This window comes from Aethalodelphis obliquidens, unplaced genomic scaffold (assembly GCF_003676395.1).
Source record: "Aethalodelphis obliquidens isolate GAN/ISIS:26980383/991018 unplaced genomic scaffold, ASM367639v1 scaffold57, whole genome shotgun sequence".
Classification (NCBI taxonomy): domain Eukaryota; kingdom Metazoa; phylum Chordata; class Mammalia; order Artiodactyla; family Delphinidae; genus Aethalodelphis; species Aethalodelphis obliquidens.
Genome location: NW_020838001.1, coordinates 8,053,702 through 8,073,719, shown reverse-complemented (window position 1 = coordinate 8,073,719; position 20,018 = coordinate 8,053,702). Strand labels below are relative to the sequence as shown.

The 20,018-nt window shown below is 41.0% G+C and overlaps 1 protein-coding gene across 1 annotated transcript in view; it reads right to left on the bottom strand.

Annotated features, from left to right (window-relative positions):
* BCAS1 (brain enriched myelin associated protein 1) overlaps positions 1-20,018 on the bottom strand; it is a 106,951-nt gene that overhangs the window by 54,688 nt on the left and 32,245 nt on the right. Inside the window, exon 4 of the mRNA XM_027086956.1 lies at positions 12,613-13,184. Coding sequence (XP_026942757.1) covers positions 12,613-13,184 — 572 coding nt within the window. The remainder of the gene's footprint in view (positions 1-12,612; positions 13,185-20,018) is intronic.

Sequence of the window (20,018 nt, the reverse complement as noted above, 5' to 3'; positions counted from 1 at the left end):
TTCTGTTGGCTTCCAAGGGCAAACAGATAGGAACACCAGTTAAGTGATCACAATGTGTCATGTTGAAAAATTGTGCTGCCTCACCCTAATTTGATGGCCTATAGTAAACGCACATGGAACTTCCGGTACCTTCCTGCCACTGTAAATTGTCAATTGGCTTTCGTCTTTCTCTAAGCAAGGTCTGCATTGTCCAAGTGAAAATACAAGTGAAGGCAGGACGATCAAGGCTAAAAAAAGCTTTGTCTGGAACTATTTGTGATGAATGTCTAACTTATCTAGATGTCCCCACCGATTGTGCATACCGGTTTCATTTTGAATCTTTGTACCGAGAAATCAGTGTCTAACAGGCAGTTTAACACAGGAAGATTTGTCTAAAAAAATGTTGACTGGTACAGAAACCCATTACTCTTTTCCATCTGTTGGAAATTCGATCCACAGGCTGTCTGGGATTAAAGGGAGGAGCTATGTTTCCTCTCCCACTTGGTTGCCCCAGCAGCACAAAGGGCATCATCTGCTCAGCAACAATGTTCTCTAGACATACATCACGTCTTTACTTTTTTTCTTCTGGGAGCACATCACCTGCATACACCCATTGTCAGACTGGGGATGAAAAATGGGATTTGGTTAATTCTTAAAAATAAAAATTTATCCTCCAATTTCCATAGAAGGGGAAGCAAATTACTGAAACAAGCAGGAAGGAACTCTAAGAACAAAGTCTACCAACAATATTTAACGGAACGTCAACATTTCCGAAAGAGTTGGGCTTTTTTTGTTTTAAACTTTGTTTTACTACAAAGCCCAAAACCACCGAAGGAAGGTCTACCCCTGTAGCTAATTTTGTATTTTTATTTTTTCCCACTATAGCTTCCCAATGCACATCAACGGATAAAAATGCACTCACATCTTTTAAGCAAAAATTAGGAAAGAACGCAAGTAGCACAACCTTAAGAAGTGCCAATTACGAAAGGGCTTTGAAAACTGCCACCCACGACAAAATTCCTCTTTCCAAAATACACATGAGCTATACGTGTTAAAAATCAGTGTTATTTCTGAGCAGGAAATTGCCACACAAGCTCTGGACTGCACAGTTCCGGAATTACCGTGAGCGAAAATAACCTGTTAAACCGCTTGTTACTACTGCAGTTTCTAATACAGTTCAGGATGCTGCAAGCTTCATAGCGCTATCTAGTGGAGGAATCAGGAAATTACCTAGATTGTAGTATTTTCCTTATACTTAGGCAGTACTCAGTGCTTACTTGCTCTATTTCTAAAAAAGAGAAAATCTAGATGAGCAAAGAGTAAAAATATAACATGCACCCATTATCCCATTACAGAAAATAACTACTACTAACAATCCGCGATTTTTCTTTCCATACCCCTCTTTGGGTGGAAGAATGAATATGTGTGGGCAGGCAAGGCAAATATGATTTTTACCCAAAATGGACCTTTCTGTATATACTATTTTGAAAGCTGCTTTTTCCTTTTTTTTTTTTTTTTTTTGGCCACACCACGTGGCATGTGGAACTTCCCCAACCAGGGATGGAACCCACACCCTCTGCAATGGAAGCACAGAGTCTTAACCACTGGACCACCAGGGAAGTCCAGAACCTGCTTTTCTTTTTTAACATTATGTTATAACCGTCTTCACATGTCAATACTTCTATTTCTATGTCATCTTTGTTATGATGTCCAGCGTAAGGGTGTACCACAATCAGTACAAAACCCCTGCAATTAGATCTTTTAGATCTTCCCAACTTTTCTCTTACAGACAATGCCAGACTTAAAAAAAAAAAAGCTTGTGGATAAAATGTTGCCCATTTTCTCAATAAATTCCTAGATGTCAAATTGCCTTTTCAAACCTTCTTAAGGCTTTAAAATTGTGTACTGCCAAAGTGCCACGGTTGAAATAAACTTCCTAGTGATGCAGGTAGTTAAGAAATTATCAGACACTTCAGAGGGCAATAAAAAGAACATAAAAATATTGAAACGTGAGATCCAGATTTTCATATTGTCTTCTGGCATGTTTTCTAATTGGGGAATCTGCATGACACAGATCTAAAAATGCTCCACTTACCTATTTTTCCCTCCTCTTTTTGGGAGGAGAGAGAGGCAACTGTTCATTTTAGCTGCTTATGCTAATTGAATCAAGCGAGGTTGGACCAATTATCCAGTATGATGCTCTTTATTATAAATCATAAGATCACCACCTGTTTTAATACTCTGTAGACATAACCTCAGGATGTTAAAAACTCATATTCTATCTTGGTGGCAGAAGCGTAACATAGCACCTTGACATGGTAGAGCCTCATTAGCCCATGATATTGACGGATGCAGAGATGTTTTAGTTAAAAGATTAAATAAACCAGTTGTTCATTGTAGTCATAGGTGGAGAGTGGAAAGAAATCTATCAGAGAAAGCAATTCACACTTTCTTCCTATAAATAAGGGTTTTCCATTTTCTGTCTCAGTAACTCCTCTGCTTGAGGGGTAAGTGAATTTGTCAACTTGATTTCCAATGGCAAGTGAAATGTGGGTCGAGGATTAAGCAATACAATGTTCTTTCCTTGCTTCTGTTTTTGGCAACAGTAATTACTTTGAGGATATTCCTAAGAACACATAAGTTGGCACACTTTTTTTTTTAAATTTATTTATTTTTGGTCGCATTGGGTCTTCCTTGCTGCGCAGTGTGCGGGCTTCTCACTGCGGTGGCTTCTAGTTGTGGCACGCGGGCTCAGTAGTTGTGGCGCACAGGCCTAGTTGCTCCACGGCATGTGGGATCCTCCCGCACCAGGGCTCAAACCCATGTCCCCTGCATTGGCAGGCGGATTCTTAACAACTGCGCCACCAGGGAAGCCCTGGCACACTCTTAAATAGAGTCCATTATGTATGATATAAAATTGAAAAATACATTTACTGTGGGCAAAGGGTGGGTGGAGAGTGATTCCCACTTCACATCAGGCAAAAAAAGAATCTGTGGTAGATTCTTCTGTTCTATGATCAGTTCCAACATGTGCAACCTCCAGACTGATAATGACAATTTACATTTATTAGAGAAAAAAATATCCAACATCAAAAAAAACCACTTCAAAATACAAAAGCAAATAACCCACAGTCTAGAACGAGTTTGTCATCTGTTTAACAAACACTTCCCAGGAGTGAGAAAACTGTTTTGAATGCTGCCAAAATTAAGCTGCAGATTTTCTAAGAATGGTTTGGCCTTATGCAGAAAAAAGAAAAGTCACATCCTTTTTCCTGAAGTTTTACATTAGACCAAATCCTTCCTGACCCTACCCCCTACCCAATCCTAATTACCAGCCCCTTCTCTTCTCTGCTTTCTCAAAACTCTGTTTATTTCATTTGTAACCCTTTTAATACACTGGAACTCTCTGTGTATTTATTTTCGTGTTTATTGCTGGTCTTTCCACTAGAATGAAAGCTCCCATGAGGTACATCATTCTATCCATCCTAAAATCATTCCTGGCCCAAAGCAAGCACTCAGATGTTTGTTGAATGAATAAATTAAAGTATCAATGCCTCCCATTTACTGTTCAACACTTGCCGACAAACTGACTCTTGGGCTGGATTTATAGTTTATTAGCCAGATGGTCACCTAAATTGCTTCAAATTGCCTTATGTGCTACGAAGGATGCAAAGTGGTCTCTGATGGAATTACTCTCAACTCTACCACAAGAAAATAACAGTGCAAGTGTTATAGTGAAGGACAACTCACACGCTGTACTCTCAGGAACCAACAGGGAGGGGTGGGGACTTGGGTGAACTGGGGAGTGAATGCCCCATCTCGAGGGGCAGTCACAACTGACATCCCACCTGGGAATATAGGATGAAACTTCCCATTTTCCAGAAATTTCTGAAATATGGACTTCTATTGAAATCTCATAATTTAAAACTATTGTGAACTTTGTCAATTTCAAAATGTTATCAATTAATTAAAATATTATTTAAGACACTGTGTAGGTCAAATAAAACCCATCTGTGGCATGATGCATCCTACAAGAGCCCATTTTCCAACTTTGGTCTACATGCGTAGCTCAGCATTTCCTAGAAGAACTATTCCTTGGAAGATGCAACTGTTCTATGGATAATTAAGTCTGAGAAGCAGTTAAAGTGAAGCAGGTGTGCTTCTGCTGCAGGACTTTTCAGAGGCTTTAGTAGGCTGGCATCACTGTGAATCTTCAGGAGAGTATGAAGCAAGTACTATTTTCCGAAACTATTGACGGTGGCACCCTATTTCTAGGCTGATCTCACTGGACTGATGAGTCCACAGAATGTCAGTTTGGGAAATACTAGCTTCAGGAGTTTTAAAAAGATATGTTTCCAAAGGTTCTAAACGTTCCCTCTTTTTAAACTCACAGGCACAGTGACTAAGCCTGTAGGTGACAAATTCCAGCTCTGCCGCTTTCTAGCCACTTTATCTTATGCAAGTTACTGCACTCCTCTGTGAGTCAGTAAATGCTCAATAAATCAGGACTGTTATTATAACCCTGGAAGGAGAGAATCAGACTGGATAATGCCAAAGGGAGAGTAAACTCAAAATTTATTTTGCAAATTCACTGCAAAACACAATTCACTTGATACTCAACCGTGATGATTAACACCCTAACATGTTAAAGGCTGAATGAAAAATACCAAATAAATAGTAGAGATTCATGATTCTACATAGTTTATCTATGAGAAAACATCTATAGCGTACATATATTTCGAAATCATTTTTATTTAAAGTTGTGTTAGGCAGAGGTGATAATGAGATTGCAATAATATATTCTAACATTCTTTGAAAAATTGTAACATGATGTGTACGTACCACCTTCATCCTTGTCAAGTTCATCTAACGAACATTACTGCCTGCCAGGGTGTGCCAGGCAGGGTGCACTGGGGACACCCAGTTGCATAAGAAACAGTCACATCCCTCAAGATCACTGTCTCCCTATGTGAAAACGGTGATGGTGGTAGAAAAGAGTTTTTCAAACTTCAGATTGTGACTACGGGTGGACTGGAACACAATTTAATGGATCAAAATCAGCATTAAAACCATCAAATGAAATAGACTGGAAAGAATAGGAAATACCAGCCTGTGTTACGTGCGGTAAGAATACTACTATTTGGTGAATTCTTTGTTTCATGTACATGCACATGTATCACATCAAGATGTAAAATCTATTTCTTACTGCGGATCATAGTCAAGTTAAAGAGCTATTTATTGGGCTTCCCTGGTGGCGCAGTGGTTGAGAGTCCGCCTGCCGATGCAGGGGACGCAGGTTCGTGCCCTGGTCTGGGAAGATCCCACATGCCGCGGAGTGGCTGGGCCCGTGAGCTGTGGCCGCTGAGCCTGCACGTCCGGAGCCTGTGCTCCGCAACGGGAGAGGCCACAACAGCGAGAGGCCCGCGTACCGCAAAAAAAAAAAAAAAAAAAAAAGAGCTATTTATTTAAATAAATTACCATAGGGGGATACTGTAGTAGCCTTTAGCAGCTCCATCCACTTAATGTTCTTCTCACATAAAGTTGATAGAAAATAATATATCTGGTTTCTACCTGTGACATATCTTCTTTGCGGGCAGAGCCTGCTTTCTACTGAAGAAACTTTCCACCCCCCTCATTGTACCTCCACCCAGATATGTGACTTCGTTTCACCAATGAGTAAATTTTAGGAAACTCCTATTTTATTTGATAGAACATTATGACTCTATACACTGCTTGGAACTATGGCAACCTTCTTAAAACCACAAAGCCAATATTTTACAATAACTATAAATGGAGTATAACCTTTAAAAATTGTGAATCACTATCTTGTACACCCAAAACTTATATAATATTGTACATCAACTAAACCACAAAAAAAAAAAAAAAGAAAGAAAAAGAAAAACCACAAGGGATCAAGCCTGTGAACCAAGCCAATACACAGAGGGCACTGAAGACTGATGCATTCTGGGGCTGTGAAGATGCTGAACCAGACTAAACAACCCACTTCTCGAATTCTTATTATGTACAAGAAATAGTACATTTCCTTTCATTAACGAAGCCACTACTGATTTTTTTTTTCTTTACTTGCAACCAAAGGTACCATAGATGATATACTATCCAAACTCCATCATACTGGAAGACCATTTGCTCTATTTCATTATTCTTTATTTCTAAGTTTCTGACAATTTAGAAAATATACTATTTCATTTAGCATTATTATTACTGACTGCCCATGTCATCTCTGTCCTTGCAATAGCGTCTAGGGCAGGCAGTATCTTCCTCTTGTGAATGAAAACACAAGGTTTTGAAATGAGTGAGTGTAACAGGCTTTGGTCACTGCCAGATCTTGATTCCAGTTCTGCCACTAATTTAGCTGTGTGGCCTTGAGCCAGTAACTTAACTTCTCTGAGCCCTGGCTTCCTCATTTGTTAAATGGCAATAAAAATATGTACCTTGTTGTGTTGTTATAAGAATCAAAGCCATTAAGGTGTGACAAATGCTTACTACACAGCCAAGGAATAACCAATTATTAAAAACTGGGGCAATTGTTATTAGTTGACTCTACCACACAGCTAGTAAGTGGTAAAATCTGAACTCATTCCTGTGTCAATCAGGCTCCTAACACTTGCACCTCTGCTACAGTAAATGTTTCACATCAAATGTTTCTTAGTGCTAATTTATAAAGTTCATAAAAATTATAGCGTTATAGCTGAAAACCTTGCTTACTCCATAACCTGTATAATTTAAGACAGGTTTTCCCTCTTTACTGACAAACACTTTTGGGTGGATAGTTCTCTCTACCTGTTGAAATGTCATGGCCTTCTGGCCAGAGGTAAACAGGATGAAATAAAAAACACACCTTGTAATTCACTTGGCCTTCAAATGCTGGAATGAGGGGATTTTTTTTTCTTTTTGATTTGAGATTAACTTGATATTTCCAATACTGCATGTACTAAAATTTTTAAAAGCACTTCCTCACATCATTATTTAATTTTTCATAGTTGCAACGTTATTGCAGTTTCAAATAATTGGTAAAAACATAATATTGAGCATGAGAAGTATGGGCTTTGGAGACGGACACGTATTCTTTTTTAGCTGTGTAACTTGGAGTGAGTGACTTGATTTCTCTAAAGCTTTGATTTCTTCATCTGTAAAATGGTAAAGATACAAAAATTCCCTTGTAAGTTTTGATGTTTCAGTGAGATGATTCCTTCAAAGTGATTTTATCACAGAATTTCACTTAACATATAGAATACCAAAAAAAAAGAAAAGAAACACTAGAGGGATTCACGTCATCAGAAACCAGCCAGGAGTGGGGACATCTCGTCAGCTTCGTGGAGAACTTGGCACTTGAAGGTGAAGTAGATTTCTGATAAACAGAGAGAGAAGGAGATACAGGTAGAGAAAATCCTGGGGAGCAGAAGGCATCTGCACAGGTCATATGTTGGCCATTTTGACCAGATAAATTTAGGGGAATAGGGGAAAATACAGTTAGACAAACAGACAAAGGAAAGCTTGTAGAGACCCTTGAATGTCAGACAAAGAAAACGGGGCTTGCGGGTATGGGGCTTGCAGGTATGGGTATAGAATAAATTCTGTTATTTCTAAAAATAATTTTACAACTCTGGCATCTTTTTTTTAACCCAAATTAGGACTTATGCCTTTGGTTATGTAGCTTTCAAATTAGATTCAATTGTGCTATCTCTGCAGGTTTTGGTTGAAGACTATGGAGGGGAAGGGTAAAAAGACTAAAATGTGAAGTAAGGGGGAGAAAAACCGTGATACTGATAATATTTCTCAAAATGCAATAGCTCTGTGTTAAGTACTTTACATGACTTATTTAATTTTCAGAAATGTGAATAATGTGAAAATGTGCTTGATATTATTATTATCCCCATTTTACAGATGAAGAAACTGAGGCTCAGAGTGGTTAAGTAACTTGCCCAAGGTCACACAGCCAGTAGGTGACAGACACAGAGTTGAAACCTAGGCTACTTGACTTCAATGCTTATGTTCTAATTCACTACTTTATACCATGTAGAAAAGGACTGTAGAGATCTTGGTTCTTTCATTCCAGTTCTACCACTAAAGAGCAGTGGTAGGATGGAGTTGCCAGTAACTGAGATGAGAAGCCTGTGGATTAAACAAGTGGGTATGTTGTCGGTGGTGGTGGTGTTGAGTGTGAATGAAGAGTTCAGTTTTGGACCTATCGAGGTCCAGATGTCCAGTAGACATTCAAACAGCGGTGTAGAAATCCAAGTAGACAGGCACCAGAGGCAGCTAGATACTCAAGTCTGGACTTCGGGGGTAGATCTAGGCTAGAGACATCAATCTGGGACTTGTCAGCAGATGGCTATATTTAACCCTTGGGACTGGGGGAGATCTCCAAGGAAGGAAGGAAGTGTAGTTAAAGACGAAGACATCCAAGAACTGAACGATGGGGACTCCGATGTTTAGAGGGTAAGACTCAGCACGAGAGATTAAGGAAGAGCAGCCAGGGAGGTGGGGAGCCTGCAAACCAAGTGAGGATGCTGCTTCAAGAAGGAAGGGATGGTGGGCTGTGTCAGGTGTGACCCGCAAGTAGGGTAGGATAAGGATGGAGATGTACTCAGTTTGGCAGCTGAGGTGAGGGGGGAGGTGTGACATCGTGGCAGCTTTGACAAGAGCAGGTTTTATGGAGGACAAAGCCTGAATGGTATGTGTTCAAGAGAGAAAAGAAGAGGAGGAAGCAAAACACTGAGTACTTCTCTAAAAATCCGTAGCCTGAATGAATTTCAGGATCAATGCACTTATCACAACCTCCCTTAAAAATGTGTGTCTTGGGACTTCCCTCGTGGCACAGTGGTTAAGAATCCGCTTGCCGATGCAGGGGACAAGGGTTCGAGCCCTGGTCCAGGAAGATCCCACATGCCGTGGAGCAACTAAGCCCGTGCGCCACAACTACTGAGCCTGAGCACTAGAGCCCACGAGCCACAACTACTGAGCCCGAGAGCCACAACTACTGAAGCCCACGCGCCTAGAGCCCATGCTCCACAACAAGAGAAGCCACCGCAATGAGAAGGCCGCGCACTGCAACGAAGAGTAGCCCCCGGTCGCTGCAACCAGAGAAAGCCTGCGCGCAGCAACGAAGACCCAACACAGCCCAAAATAAAATAAACAAATTAATTAATTAATTTAAAAAAAGAGTGAATTGAAAACAGACAAATACCATATGATTTTAAAAAAATAGTGTGTCTCTTACTAGATCACATGATCTTTGAAGGTCTAGGACCATAATTTATCTTTTAAGTGCCTTGCACAAGGTTGGTGTTTAAATAACACAGAATTTAATTAAACTTTTAAAAGAAAAGGGATAGTCTTGTTTAAATCTCCTGAATCTGTGCTTGGCAACACTTAAAGCACCCGTACCCCCAACATAAAGACACTTCTGGAATTAACCAGTGACAATAGAAATTTAGTGTTGCTTTTTTTCTTTACCCACTAAAGATCAAGTTTTCATGATGCGATCAATTTTGAGAGGGCTGAATCTGTTAAATGCGTATTTATAATTCTGGTTCAATTGTTGGGGTGAGAGAAAAATTACAAAAAACCCACCTCATCCCTGCCAACACATTGGTTTGTGTGAATCACAGCTCAGTGAAACCTTTCAGGCATATAATTTATCTTTTCTTTGGCCTATGTAGTAAATGCTTCATTTGTTCATGAATTCTGGCCTTGTTTTAATTATGCTATGCTCTGAATGTAGTTTTATAAGGCACAAAAATAAGATTGTCGTTCTGAAAACACAGAAGATTTGTGTGTTTCCCCCAGAATGAAATGGTGGCATCTTTCTCCCAATTCACGGCTCTGTGGGTTTGTGGTTGGAATTCCAATCCAGTAAGAGACACACAGTGAAACCGGGTGGTGGGGGGGAGGACTGAGTGGGTGGGAGAGGAGAGACAGCTGACACCGCTGAGCCGAAGGCATAATTTACCCTAAGAATTCTCAATCGATACATTGACGGCCACTTATGCATAATGTGCTACTCCCACCAAAAAAGCCATTGACTGAGAAGTTTTATTCCTGTTACTTTCTGAGGGCTGGACCCTTTCATTACACTTCCAGGACAATTGATTTTTCCCCAAAATACAGACTGTGCAGCCAGGGACCAGAACAGAAATCTTAACAATCAGAAGGCTGTTGTTGTTAAAAACCTTTACAGATATATGTATTTGAATATCCACAAGTTTACAGACTGGAGGAGAAATGAGTGGCTATTTCATAACTTTTCCATGTTTTATAAGCACGTAGGGCAGAGTGAGCACTCCATATTTCAAATCCCAATGATACAACCAACCCAAAATGGAAATTTGTAGTGGAACAAACACAGATGCAAATTTCATGGGTGAATCTAGGGAAACAAATTCACTTATTCCAAAAGGAAGATAAGTGACAATTTTTAGATTTTCTGAGAGGTTACTAGAACTTCAGGCTTGACTATATTAAATACCTTCCATGTTCCCAACACAGACCCCATCTTCTGAATCTCATCTCATTCTGGAACTCATTCCACTCCAGTTGAGGTGCTGTCCCAGAGCACTCAATTAAAAAAAAAACTGAGTTGACAAAGCACAATTCTAAACCTTTCTGCGCTCGTCTTAGGATAGGAATGGATGGATCACATTAAGCTTTTAAGGTTAAATACTTTCAAGGGTCAGTTCTCGGAGGCTGAACGGGTTTACTTAATTAAGATGGAGATTTGGGTGCCTCACAGACACCTATCCCAAGATGGGGAAAGCTCAGTCCTTCATTCTCTTTCCATAAATAACTCAGCCTTTTCCTAACTCAAGCAATGGGCTGGCTTTGGATGCCCATGAAAATGAAACATGTGACTCTTCAAAAACTCAGAATGGCCTTAGTAGCCCATGACCAATAACAAGAAGGCAACAAGAGTTTCCCCACTCAAAGTAAAGTAGTAAAGAGCTTCTCAAATATTCATGAATATTAATGACCAGTTTATAGCCCCAAGACAAGGATCTTTGGGGCTCCAGGTTTATACATTTGATGGAAGGTTCCCTGGGCCAGGTAGGCTAATTCTCCTTGTGTCTGGACATCCTCTCCAACACTTGGCCTTCCCCACCAGAGCACTGGGCACCTTGCATTGTCACTGTGAGGTTTTTGTACCTCTTCTCTCTCTAGACCAAAAACTCCCTGAGCACCGGGACCCTGTCCTGTCCACCACTGTGGCCATGCTTCACCTGCACCTGGCAGCGTCACCCTCAGTAAAGATTTGACGCCAGCATACATTTGAAGACTCACTTTGAATTAAACAGAAAGCTATTCAATTGGCTCCTGAACTGCTGCATTTGGGGAAGTGGGCGTTTAAAGGGCAATTTTTCTAACTTTTGAAAGAAAATACAAGAATCAGTTCTTAGAGTAAAAATTTACAGAAATGACAAGAATGCTGATAGCATGAGCCTAAACACACGAGCCTCATCATCTGTGCCTCAATTCTAACAGTCCAGAATTTTCAGGTGGTGTCTAATATTTACAGTATAATTTTTGACAGCATCCTGGATACATTAAAACCTCAGATTAATGTGATACTCATTTTCCTGAAGGAAAGTAATATCTGGACAGTGCTTAGAACAGAGCCTGGCACATTGTAAAGGCTAAATAAATGACAGCCAGTGTTATCATTAGCAACTTGGCAGGGAAGCTGGTTGTCATGAAGACAAATATATTGACAGCAATGATACACGACCATGTAATAAAAAACAACCCATTTAATTTTTTCCTGGGTCTAAGCTCAAGTAGAGGCACTTTACTCCCAAATTTTGAAAAATCCTGTTGTTTAAATCCATTAACTAAGGGAATAAGTGCCTTAAAATACAATGTGTCTACTTTTATTTCCTTCTTCATTCAAGGAGTTCTTTTCTCGGTCCCCAATACAAACAAACTCTCAAGGTTAAAATCAAACGCTCTTTTTAAGATCAAAAGGACTTGCCTTTCTTTGCGCAGGAAAGAAAGCAACCGGTTCAGATGCCTCCTTTAAAAAAAAAAAAAATCTCGTTTTTTACAAAGGTATTACTCCAGCGTGTTGAAAAATAATTTGTACATAAAAGAGTCTGCCCAGAGCTGTAAAAGCTCTTTCTTTAAACGCACACTTTAGTGCAAAAGATAGTTAAAGATCAGTCCAAGCTATTAAACAGAAGAAGTGAACTGCATTCCAACAAAAGCCCATAAACATTCTGTATATGAAACCAGCTACTGAGACGGGCAGGTATTTAAGTCTTCTAGGAACCGTTTTTATTCTGCTAATGCTTTTCCCTCCAGCCTCCATTTGATCATAAATGCAACCTGTCCACCTCTGCCTTTGATAAATGGAAGGACAGATTCATCTGTATGTGACTCACCTCCTCTTTTCTTTTACGTGAAACAGATGCCACAGCTGTTGCTGTTCTTCCAACAGATGTTTCTGCCCCGCAGAAACCCTGGCGAGCACCGCGCTGCAATGTGCTGCTGGTTCTAGAGGTATCCACGGCTTGAGAGCTTGTCAGGACCCCTCCGTGATGGCACAGCAACACACGTGCAATCGTCCTGCCCCACAAGTGCCCCCCGAGCCTGCATTAAGAACAAAACGGATTGTCTTACCCTCTCTGCAGGGACATCGTCCGACTGCGTGGAGATTCCAGGAGTTTCGGCGGTGGGGTGGTGATGCTCTGCACTCTTGGCTTCCTGCTGGCGGTCCACGAGGGCCTTGTCCCGTCCCTTGTCCAGTTTGAAGAGTCTGTCAAAGAAGCTGGAGTCCTTGGGCTTGGAGGGGGCTGCCCCTCCGGACTCAGATAGACGAGACTCTGGTCCCCAAGTGGCAGAGGGCCCCTCGGCTTGGGCCGGGGTCTGCACGGGGGTTTTATCTGGGTCGCAACCCAGTGCAGCTGCCACCGGAAGCGCCATGGGCTCACTCGGGTCTTTGTTCCCTAGAGCTTTATCGGAGCTGACATCAAGCTTCACTGGTCCAGTGGATGAATCCGTGGCTTGGTCTCCGGTACGTCCTGGTACAGGCCGAGAGAGTGTCAAGAAAAAACGAGATTTAGCAGCTGGTGTCTGGGGTTTGGCCTCCTTCCCAAGATTCTTCCCGTTGGCATCCGCAACAGCGCTTATCTCCATTGTCTTGGGGGAAGAAGTGGCCACATTATCCTCCTGGACACTTGTTTCCAAATCAACTGTAAACACAAACATCAACAGCGGTCATTCAGCCCAGCGAGGAAATTCAAGGATTGCTAATGGACTCCCAACGTCTCCTACACAGAGGCTGTGATGCAGTCTGGGACTCTGCTGTGCCTGGGTCCCTCTGCGGAGCAGAAGTCAGCTATCGAGGTGTCTTCTGACCCTGCTTTTCTCTGGAGAGAGGAATGGAAGATTAGGGAAGAGGAAAGCCAAGTTACTGGAAAGCACGCACCAGGTGCTGTGTTAGTGACACATTAATTATCTTCTTTATCTCCGTGGGAATCCTGTGAGAAGCTAATTATCATGATTTCACCTGGGAGGCAGGACAGCAGTTATGGGGTTAGGAGAACAAGTTTCCCAGCCTCGGGACTTATTGCTGTTTGGGGCCGTATCATTCTTTGTTCCAGGGTCCACCTTGTGCCTTGCAGGGTGTACGGCAGCATCCCTGGCCTCTACCCACCAGATGCCCATAGCATCCCCTAGTGGTGACAACCAGAAATGTCTCCGGAAGTTGCCAAATGTCCCCTGGGGGCAAAACTCACATTCGAGAACCACTGAGCCAGACTGTCAATTTGAATCTGAGTTACTTAACTTTTCTGTGCCTCAATTTTCTGGTAAAATGAGGCAAATATGGAACCTACACCCATAATTTTGTCATGAAGATTCCATGAGTTAATATTTTTAAAGCACATCAAACAGTGCCTGGTATATAGTAAATGCTCAATAAATGTTATGAACGTTAGTTATTGTCATTATTCATGAGTGAGAAAATGGACAGCCAGAGAGGTTGATCCACCTTCCCAGAGCTGGCCAACAAGCAGAATCTGATTATGGGCAGAAATCTGACTCCAAAGTTCATGCTCTCTCTATCTTATATTCTAGAAAGTTTCCACTGTGAAGTCTGGAAGTTCAGATGTCTAGACAGGAAAGTGGATTAGACCTTGGGCCGCATGGAGGCAGAGTGTAGCGTTACCTGTGCAAGACTGTGGGTGCAGGTTCTGCCCCCTCCAGGGAGGGGTGCTGTTTCCAGAATCCACCTGTTTCTGTTTTGAACTCTGCATCGACCTAACTGAACTGCATCCTTTTCGAGGGCCCTTTTCTAAAGCAATGCAATATTAAGGGAAAAAAATACACTACAAAATTGGAAATCACAGCTAAAGATCAAGATTCTCTACCGATAAGCTGTGTGACCTTGGGCAGGTCACTAAAACCCTTTGAATTTTCTCATTTGTAAAATGGGAAAAATAGAAGCTCCCTTGCAGGGTTGTTCTGATGTTTAAAAGAGAAAACTCATGCAAAGGATCAAGAATCCTGCCTTTTCCATAGTAGCTGCTTAGTAACTGACAGATACTGTGACTGTGTAGTTTGTAGTCAACCACTTCTTAATATCTGTTTGCAGGATGATAGAAAGAGAAAGAAGAGAACCGAGGTTTATTTAGCTCATCTCATATTGCTCATAGGTAGTGAGAAATACACACATCCATTAGCAATTATTTTTGCCAAACTCTAGTATCTCACAGTGTCTAAAGTCAAGAACAAACAGTAAAGGAGAGAGAGAGGGAGGGAGAGATGGAGAGAGGGCTCTGGATTCCTGTGCAGAGTGGTGGTCTCCTCTTTAAGCTTTGAGGAGCAGAGAAGAAATGGTACTGAAGACCAGTGACAAGCACTAAGGGCTCCTCATAAACTCAGACCCTTTATGAACATTGGATATATCCTTTGGCTCTTCTTAACCATTTTTCTTGTGGTCCTGGAATTCGTAATTGTGGTAACTATTATACTCAGAAGGGAAGAGGGAGGGAGAGAGTGGGAATAAAGAAGTGATGGATGGATGTGTCAAGATGCCAAATAAGCAACTCAGGCAGTTGAACTGTCAGAGTGAATATAAATGAATTGTGGGGATGCTCCATGCCAGGAGAAGGGGAAGCAGTTGACAGAAAAGGAGGAGATGAAGATTCAAAACAAGGAAGGGCTTTTCAAAATGCCAAGAACATCAACTGATCTCCTCTAGTCTTCCCTACTCTCTGGCGGGAAAACAAGGAGCTAGTGGTAAGTAAGAGTGTTACAGTCAGAGAAAAAGTCTTTGAAAAGAATCTTCCCATGGACAGACTTCCAAAAAAGTGCCAATATATTGCTTCAACAAAGGATCCATCCCTTACATCCAGGTATCTAAACTAGACTTCAGTGCATGAAGAGTTACAGCAGATACAAACCATAGCTCTTGATATCAGAGAATGGGTAAAGTATTTTTGATAACTTGTAAGGACTAGGACCTCTTAGATGGGGCAACCCATTTCCATGAAGCTCTGCCCCCCGAACTTGGGTGAGTGCATATCCAAGTCCATCATCTGGAGCTTGTATTTCCCTTGCTAAAATGCTCACCTCCTAGGTGGGCACATGACCTAAGCTACACTAACAAAAACCAGTCTTGCGGCTTTTGCTGAACCTACTAGAACAGAGTTACAAATGTTTGTGCTTGGGTTGGCAAACCAGTAGGAGGCACAACTGGAGCTGGTGGCCTTGGCCGTCACCTTTCAGAGCGCTTGCCTGAGAGCTAACATAGATGAAAGCAGAGCCAAGAGGTCCATGGGAGCATCTGGACGCCTGAATCCAGCTGTCCCTGAAGCTGGTTTACAATTACATAGCCAGAGCCAGCAAGTTTTTTTTTTTTTTTTTTTCACTTATGCCAGTTCAAATTAAGTACATACTCAGTGACTTGCAGGGAATTTCAGGGAATTGGTCAGTACCTATTTCACCTGTTAATTAATAGCAATCAATCCTCTCCTTGAGAAGTGGTCTCCGGGCTCTTCAAATATGTCTAGGAGGCATTTAATATGGGATGGAGGAGGGGAAAGAAAATGAAATGGGAGAAAGTGAGCTCTAAGAAGCTGGATAGAAACAAAAAAATACCCGCCAACATTTTGTTTTCTCAGTAAAAGTGAAGGAAAAAAATCCAAGTGGGCAAAGAGATTACAGTCATTTGAGACCTTAGATAAGCATTAAAAAACAAATACATTATGTTCTGAAGCATTAACACACACACACACACACACACCCAATCTGTGTGAATGAGTAGGAAGAAAACCCATTGGAGTTCCAGGTTTTATATTCTTGCAAAGATGGGGATAATTTACAAGCCTTCCTCACATTATTATGGAAAGAATAAAAAGTTCCTTCTAGATGACTGGAACTAAGCTTTCTGTTCCTATGAAAAATCTTGGGAGAAGCCCATCTGGAATCTGGTTTCAATAAAAAGTTTTCTCTTAAAGCAGACAAACAGATGACATACCAAAGAGATTTTACTTTCCATGAAAAAAATGTGTAACAGTTTAAGGAAGATAAAAAGAAATCAAGTAAGAATGTAAATGGTAGCTCCCAAATATTTAGGAGAGTTGAAAATTTTGATCTCCTTAACGCAGAAAATATATTTTATAGTGTGTGTGTGTGTGTGTGTGTGTGTGTGTGTGTGTGTGTTCTAAGAAAGTCTTTTTTTTTTAAATTATTTTTTGGCTGCGTTGGGTCTTCGTTGCTGCGCGCGGGCTTTCTCTAGTTGTGGCGAGCAGGGGCCACTCCTCTCTGCGGTGCACAGGCTTCCCACTGTGGTGGCCTCTCGTTGCAGAGCACAGGCTCTAGGCGTGTGGGCTTCAGTAGTTGAAGCATGCGGGCTCAGGAGTTGTGGCTCGTGGGCTCTAGAGTGCAGGCTCAGTAGTTGCGGCACATGGGCTTAGTTGCTCCGCGGCATGTGGGATCTTCCCGGACCAGGGCTCAAACCCACGTCCCCTGCATTTGCAGGCGGATTCCTAACCACTGCGCCACCAGGGAAGCCCTAAGAAAGCCATTTTATCTAGACATGTGATGGAGATGAATGGCATCTTAGCGTAATTGATAAGTACTTAGATTGTGGATCAGAGGGACCTGGGTTTAACCTCTAAAATATTAAATATGTGACCTGGACAAGTTACTTTATATCTCTATGCCTCAATTTTCTTATAAAATGGACAAGAAAATAAGGGTCTTCTTCAAAGAGTGAGGATTAAATGAAATACTTCCTACATGTTGCTTAACATAGGCGGGTACGTGGTGGATAGTTAATAACTATTAGTTGTTTTGTTATATTTATATATTATTACTACAATTACTATTTAATTTTCTAAATAGAAGCATAAGGAAAGGAATTATTCCAATGGTTTAACCTCTAAATTTGGGTGCTCTGGAAAGACTTTTAAAATAGTAATTATATGAATTAATTTATCTTCAGAAATCTAAGAACCTGGGCCAGAGAAGTTTCAAGAATGCTTTTTCCATGCACCAAGTATTCTTAGTTAAAACAAACTGCTTCATCAGATTTCTATCACATATTTAAGACACACACATACATACACACACAAGGTTTGTGTTACACTATTCAGAACTTCTGAGTAAGGGCTATCTTTTGTTTTGTTTTTTCATGTGCCAAAGCTGCAATTTTCACTTGGTACAACTGTAATCACAATAGCTAATATTCATGGAATGTTTCCCAGGTGCCAGGCATTATAGTAAATGCTGTATGTAACAAGATACATTTTATTTATGTATTATAGCAAATCTATGCTAGATACCATCAGCACTCCCATTTTACAGGTGTGGAAACTGTGGCTCTGAGAATAAAGTCACTTTTCTAACATTATTCTGCTCACAAGTGGTGGAGTCAGGATTTAAACACATGTTTGCCTGATTTCAAAGCTCAAATTCCTAACAATGTATTGTAGTAGAAGCAAGAACAGAAGAGCAAAGGAGGAAAGATGAGTGGAACAAAGTCTGGTTAACAGAATTAGTGGATTTTCAAGGAAAAAAAAAAAACTCTGCACAAGGCGGAATAAAAGCCTGTGCTTTCTCATATCTGGGCAACACTGGTGTATGATTTTTGTTTATTTGTTTTAAATAAAAATCAGATCATATCATTAATCTGCATAAAACTATCCAAAGAGGGCCTCATCACATTAAAATCAAGTCCAAATACAACAGAGAAGAACAAGCCTGACTCCATATTGGATCTATCGCTTTAGCTCTAACCCTTGCGCTCTGTTGCCTGTGCTTAGTCATGCTGGCTCTGCATCTTTGTATAAAAAATGCTGCCTAGAAAAAAAAAAAAAGTTGCCTAGAGCCTGAAATATACAGGAGAGCCCATCTTCAGATGGGCTCTGACCTTTAAAGGTATAACACTTTTCCATTCATATAGAGATAGAAAGTTGCAGAACAGAAAATAACATTTGTCCTGGTGGAGGCTTATAGGAACATTATAACCAGACCTACATGGACAGCTGCAAGAACAAAGGATTCTGTCACCAAGAAGTTTGCAGCAACCAGCCACAGCCCCATTTAGTATAAAAGAAGCCTGAATTCTAACGCGGGGACGATGGTTCTTTGGGACACTAATCCACCATCTTCTTGGTCTACTGGCTTTCCGAATAAAGTCGCTATTCCTTGCCCCAATGCCTCATCTCTCAAATTACTGGTCTGTCGTGCAGCACAAACTTGGACTCAGTAATACAAACTGTACGGTAGACCACACCCACCACAACCTCAGCTCATACTGTGTGCTTCCTCTCACCTCTCAGCTCACCAATTGTAGTCCCACCCAAGGCCCTTCACACTACTTGTCCTTTCCACCTGGGAACGCTTTCCCTAAGATCTTCCATGGCTACCTCGTCATCATTCAGGCCCCAGGTCAGGTCTTCCTAGACCACCCTCTCTAAAGTAACCCCTCCCACTCACCCCATTCACTCCATGGATTTTGCAGAGCATTCACTGGTCTCTGAAACGATCTCATTAATTCATCATTTACTTGTTTCTTCCCCAGTAGAACGTAAGCCCTGAATGGACAGACTTGGTGTGTTTTGATTACAGCTGCATCCCCAGTGTCCCCAGCAGTGCTTGGCATATAGTAGAATTAAGTCAGGGAACACAGTGAGGCAGGGAGAAGAGCCAGGGGCATAGCACATGCTCAGCAGCCATGATTCTAACAACGGCAAAAATAGCAACCCAAGTAATAATGGCGGCAGCAGAGATGGAGTTGTTGTTTTTTAACTTTTATGTATATTTTTTATTGAAGTATAGTTGATTTACATTATATTGGCTTCAGGTATACAACATAATGCTTCAATATATATATATATATTTTGAATTATATATAATTCATATTATATATATAAAATATATATATAAATATATATAATATATATATAATATATATTTATATATATTTTGAATTATATATAATTCATATTTTTTATATATATATATAATATATATATAAAAGAAGCCTGAAAATATATATATATATTTTTTTTTGCGGTACGCGGGCCTCTCACTGTTGTGGCCTCTCCCGTTGCGGAGCACAGGCTCTGGACGCGCAGGCTCAGCGGCCGTGGCTCACGGGCCAAGCCGCTCCGCGGCATGTGGAATCTTCCCGGACTGGGGCACGAACCCGCGTCCCCGGCATCGGCAGGCGGACTCTCAACCACTGTGCCACCAGGGAAGCCCAATGCTTCAATATTTTTATAGTTTATACTCCATTTAAAGTTATTCTAAAACAATGGCTATATTTCCTTGTGCTGTACAATACATGCTTTTGTTTATATATTTTATACAAAGTAGTTTGTATCTCTTAATTCCTTACCCCTATGTCTCCCCTCCCTGCCACTTTCATTTTAAAATGGCTAAACTTATTTTGGACTTCTTTTAAGAATTCATTATCTAAACATTCCTAGTTCTTAAGGTTAAAGAGGAAAACAGAAACTGTCATCATAATTTTATCCACAAATGAAGTGTCCACTTACGATTCCCCACTCAGA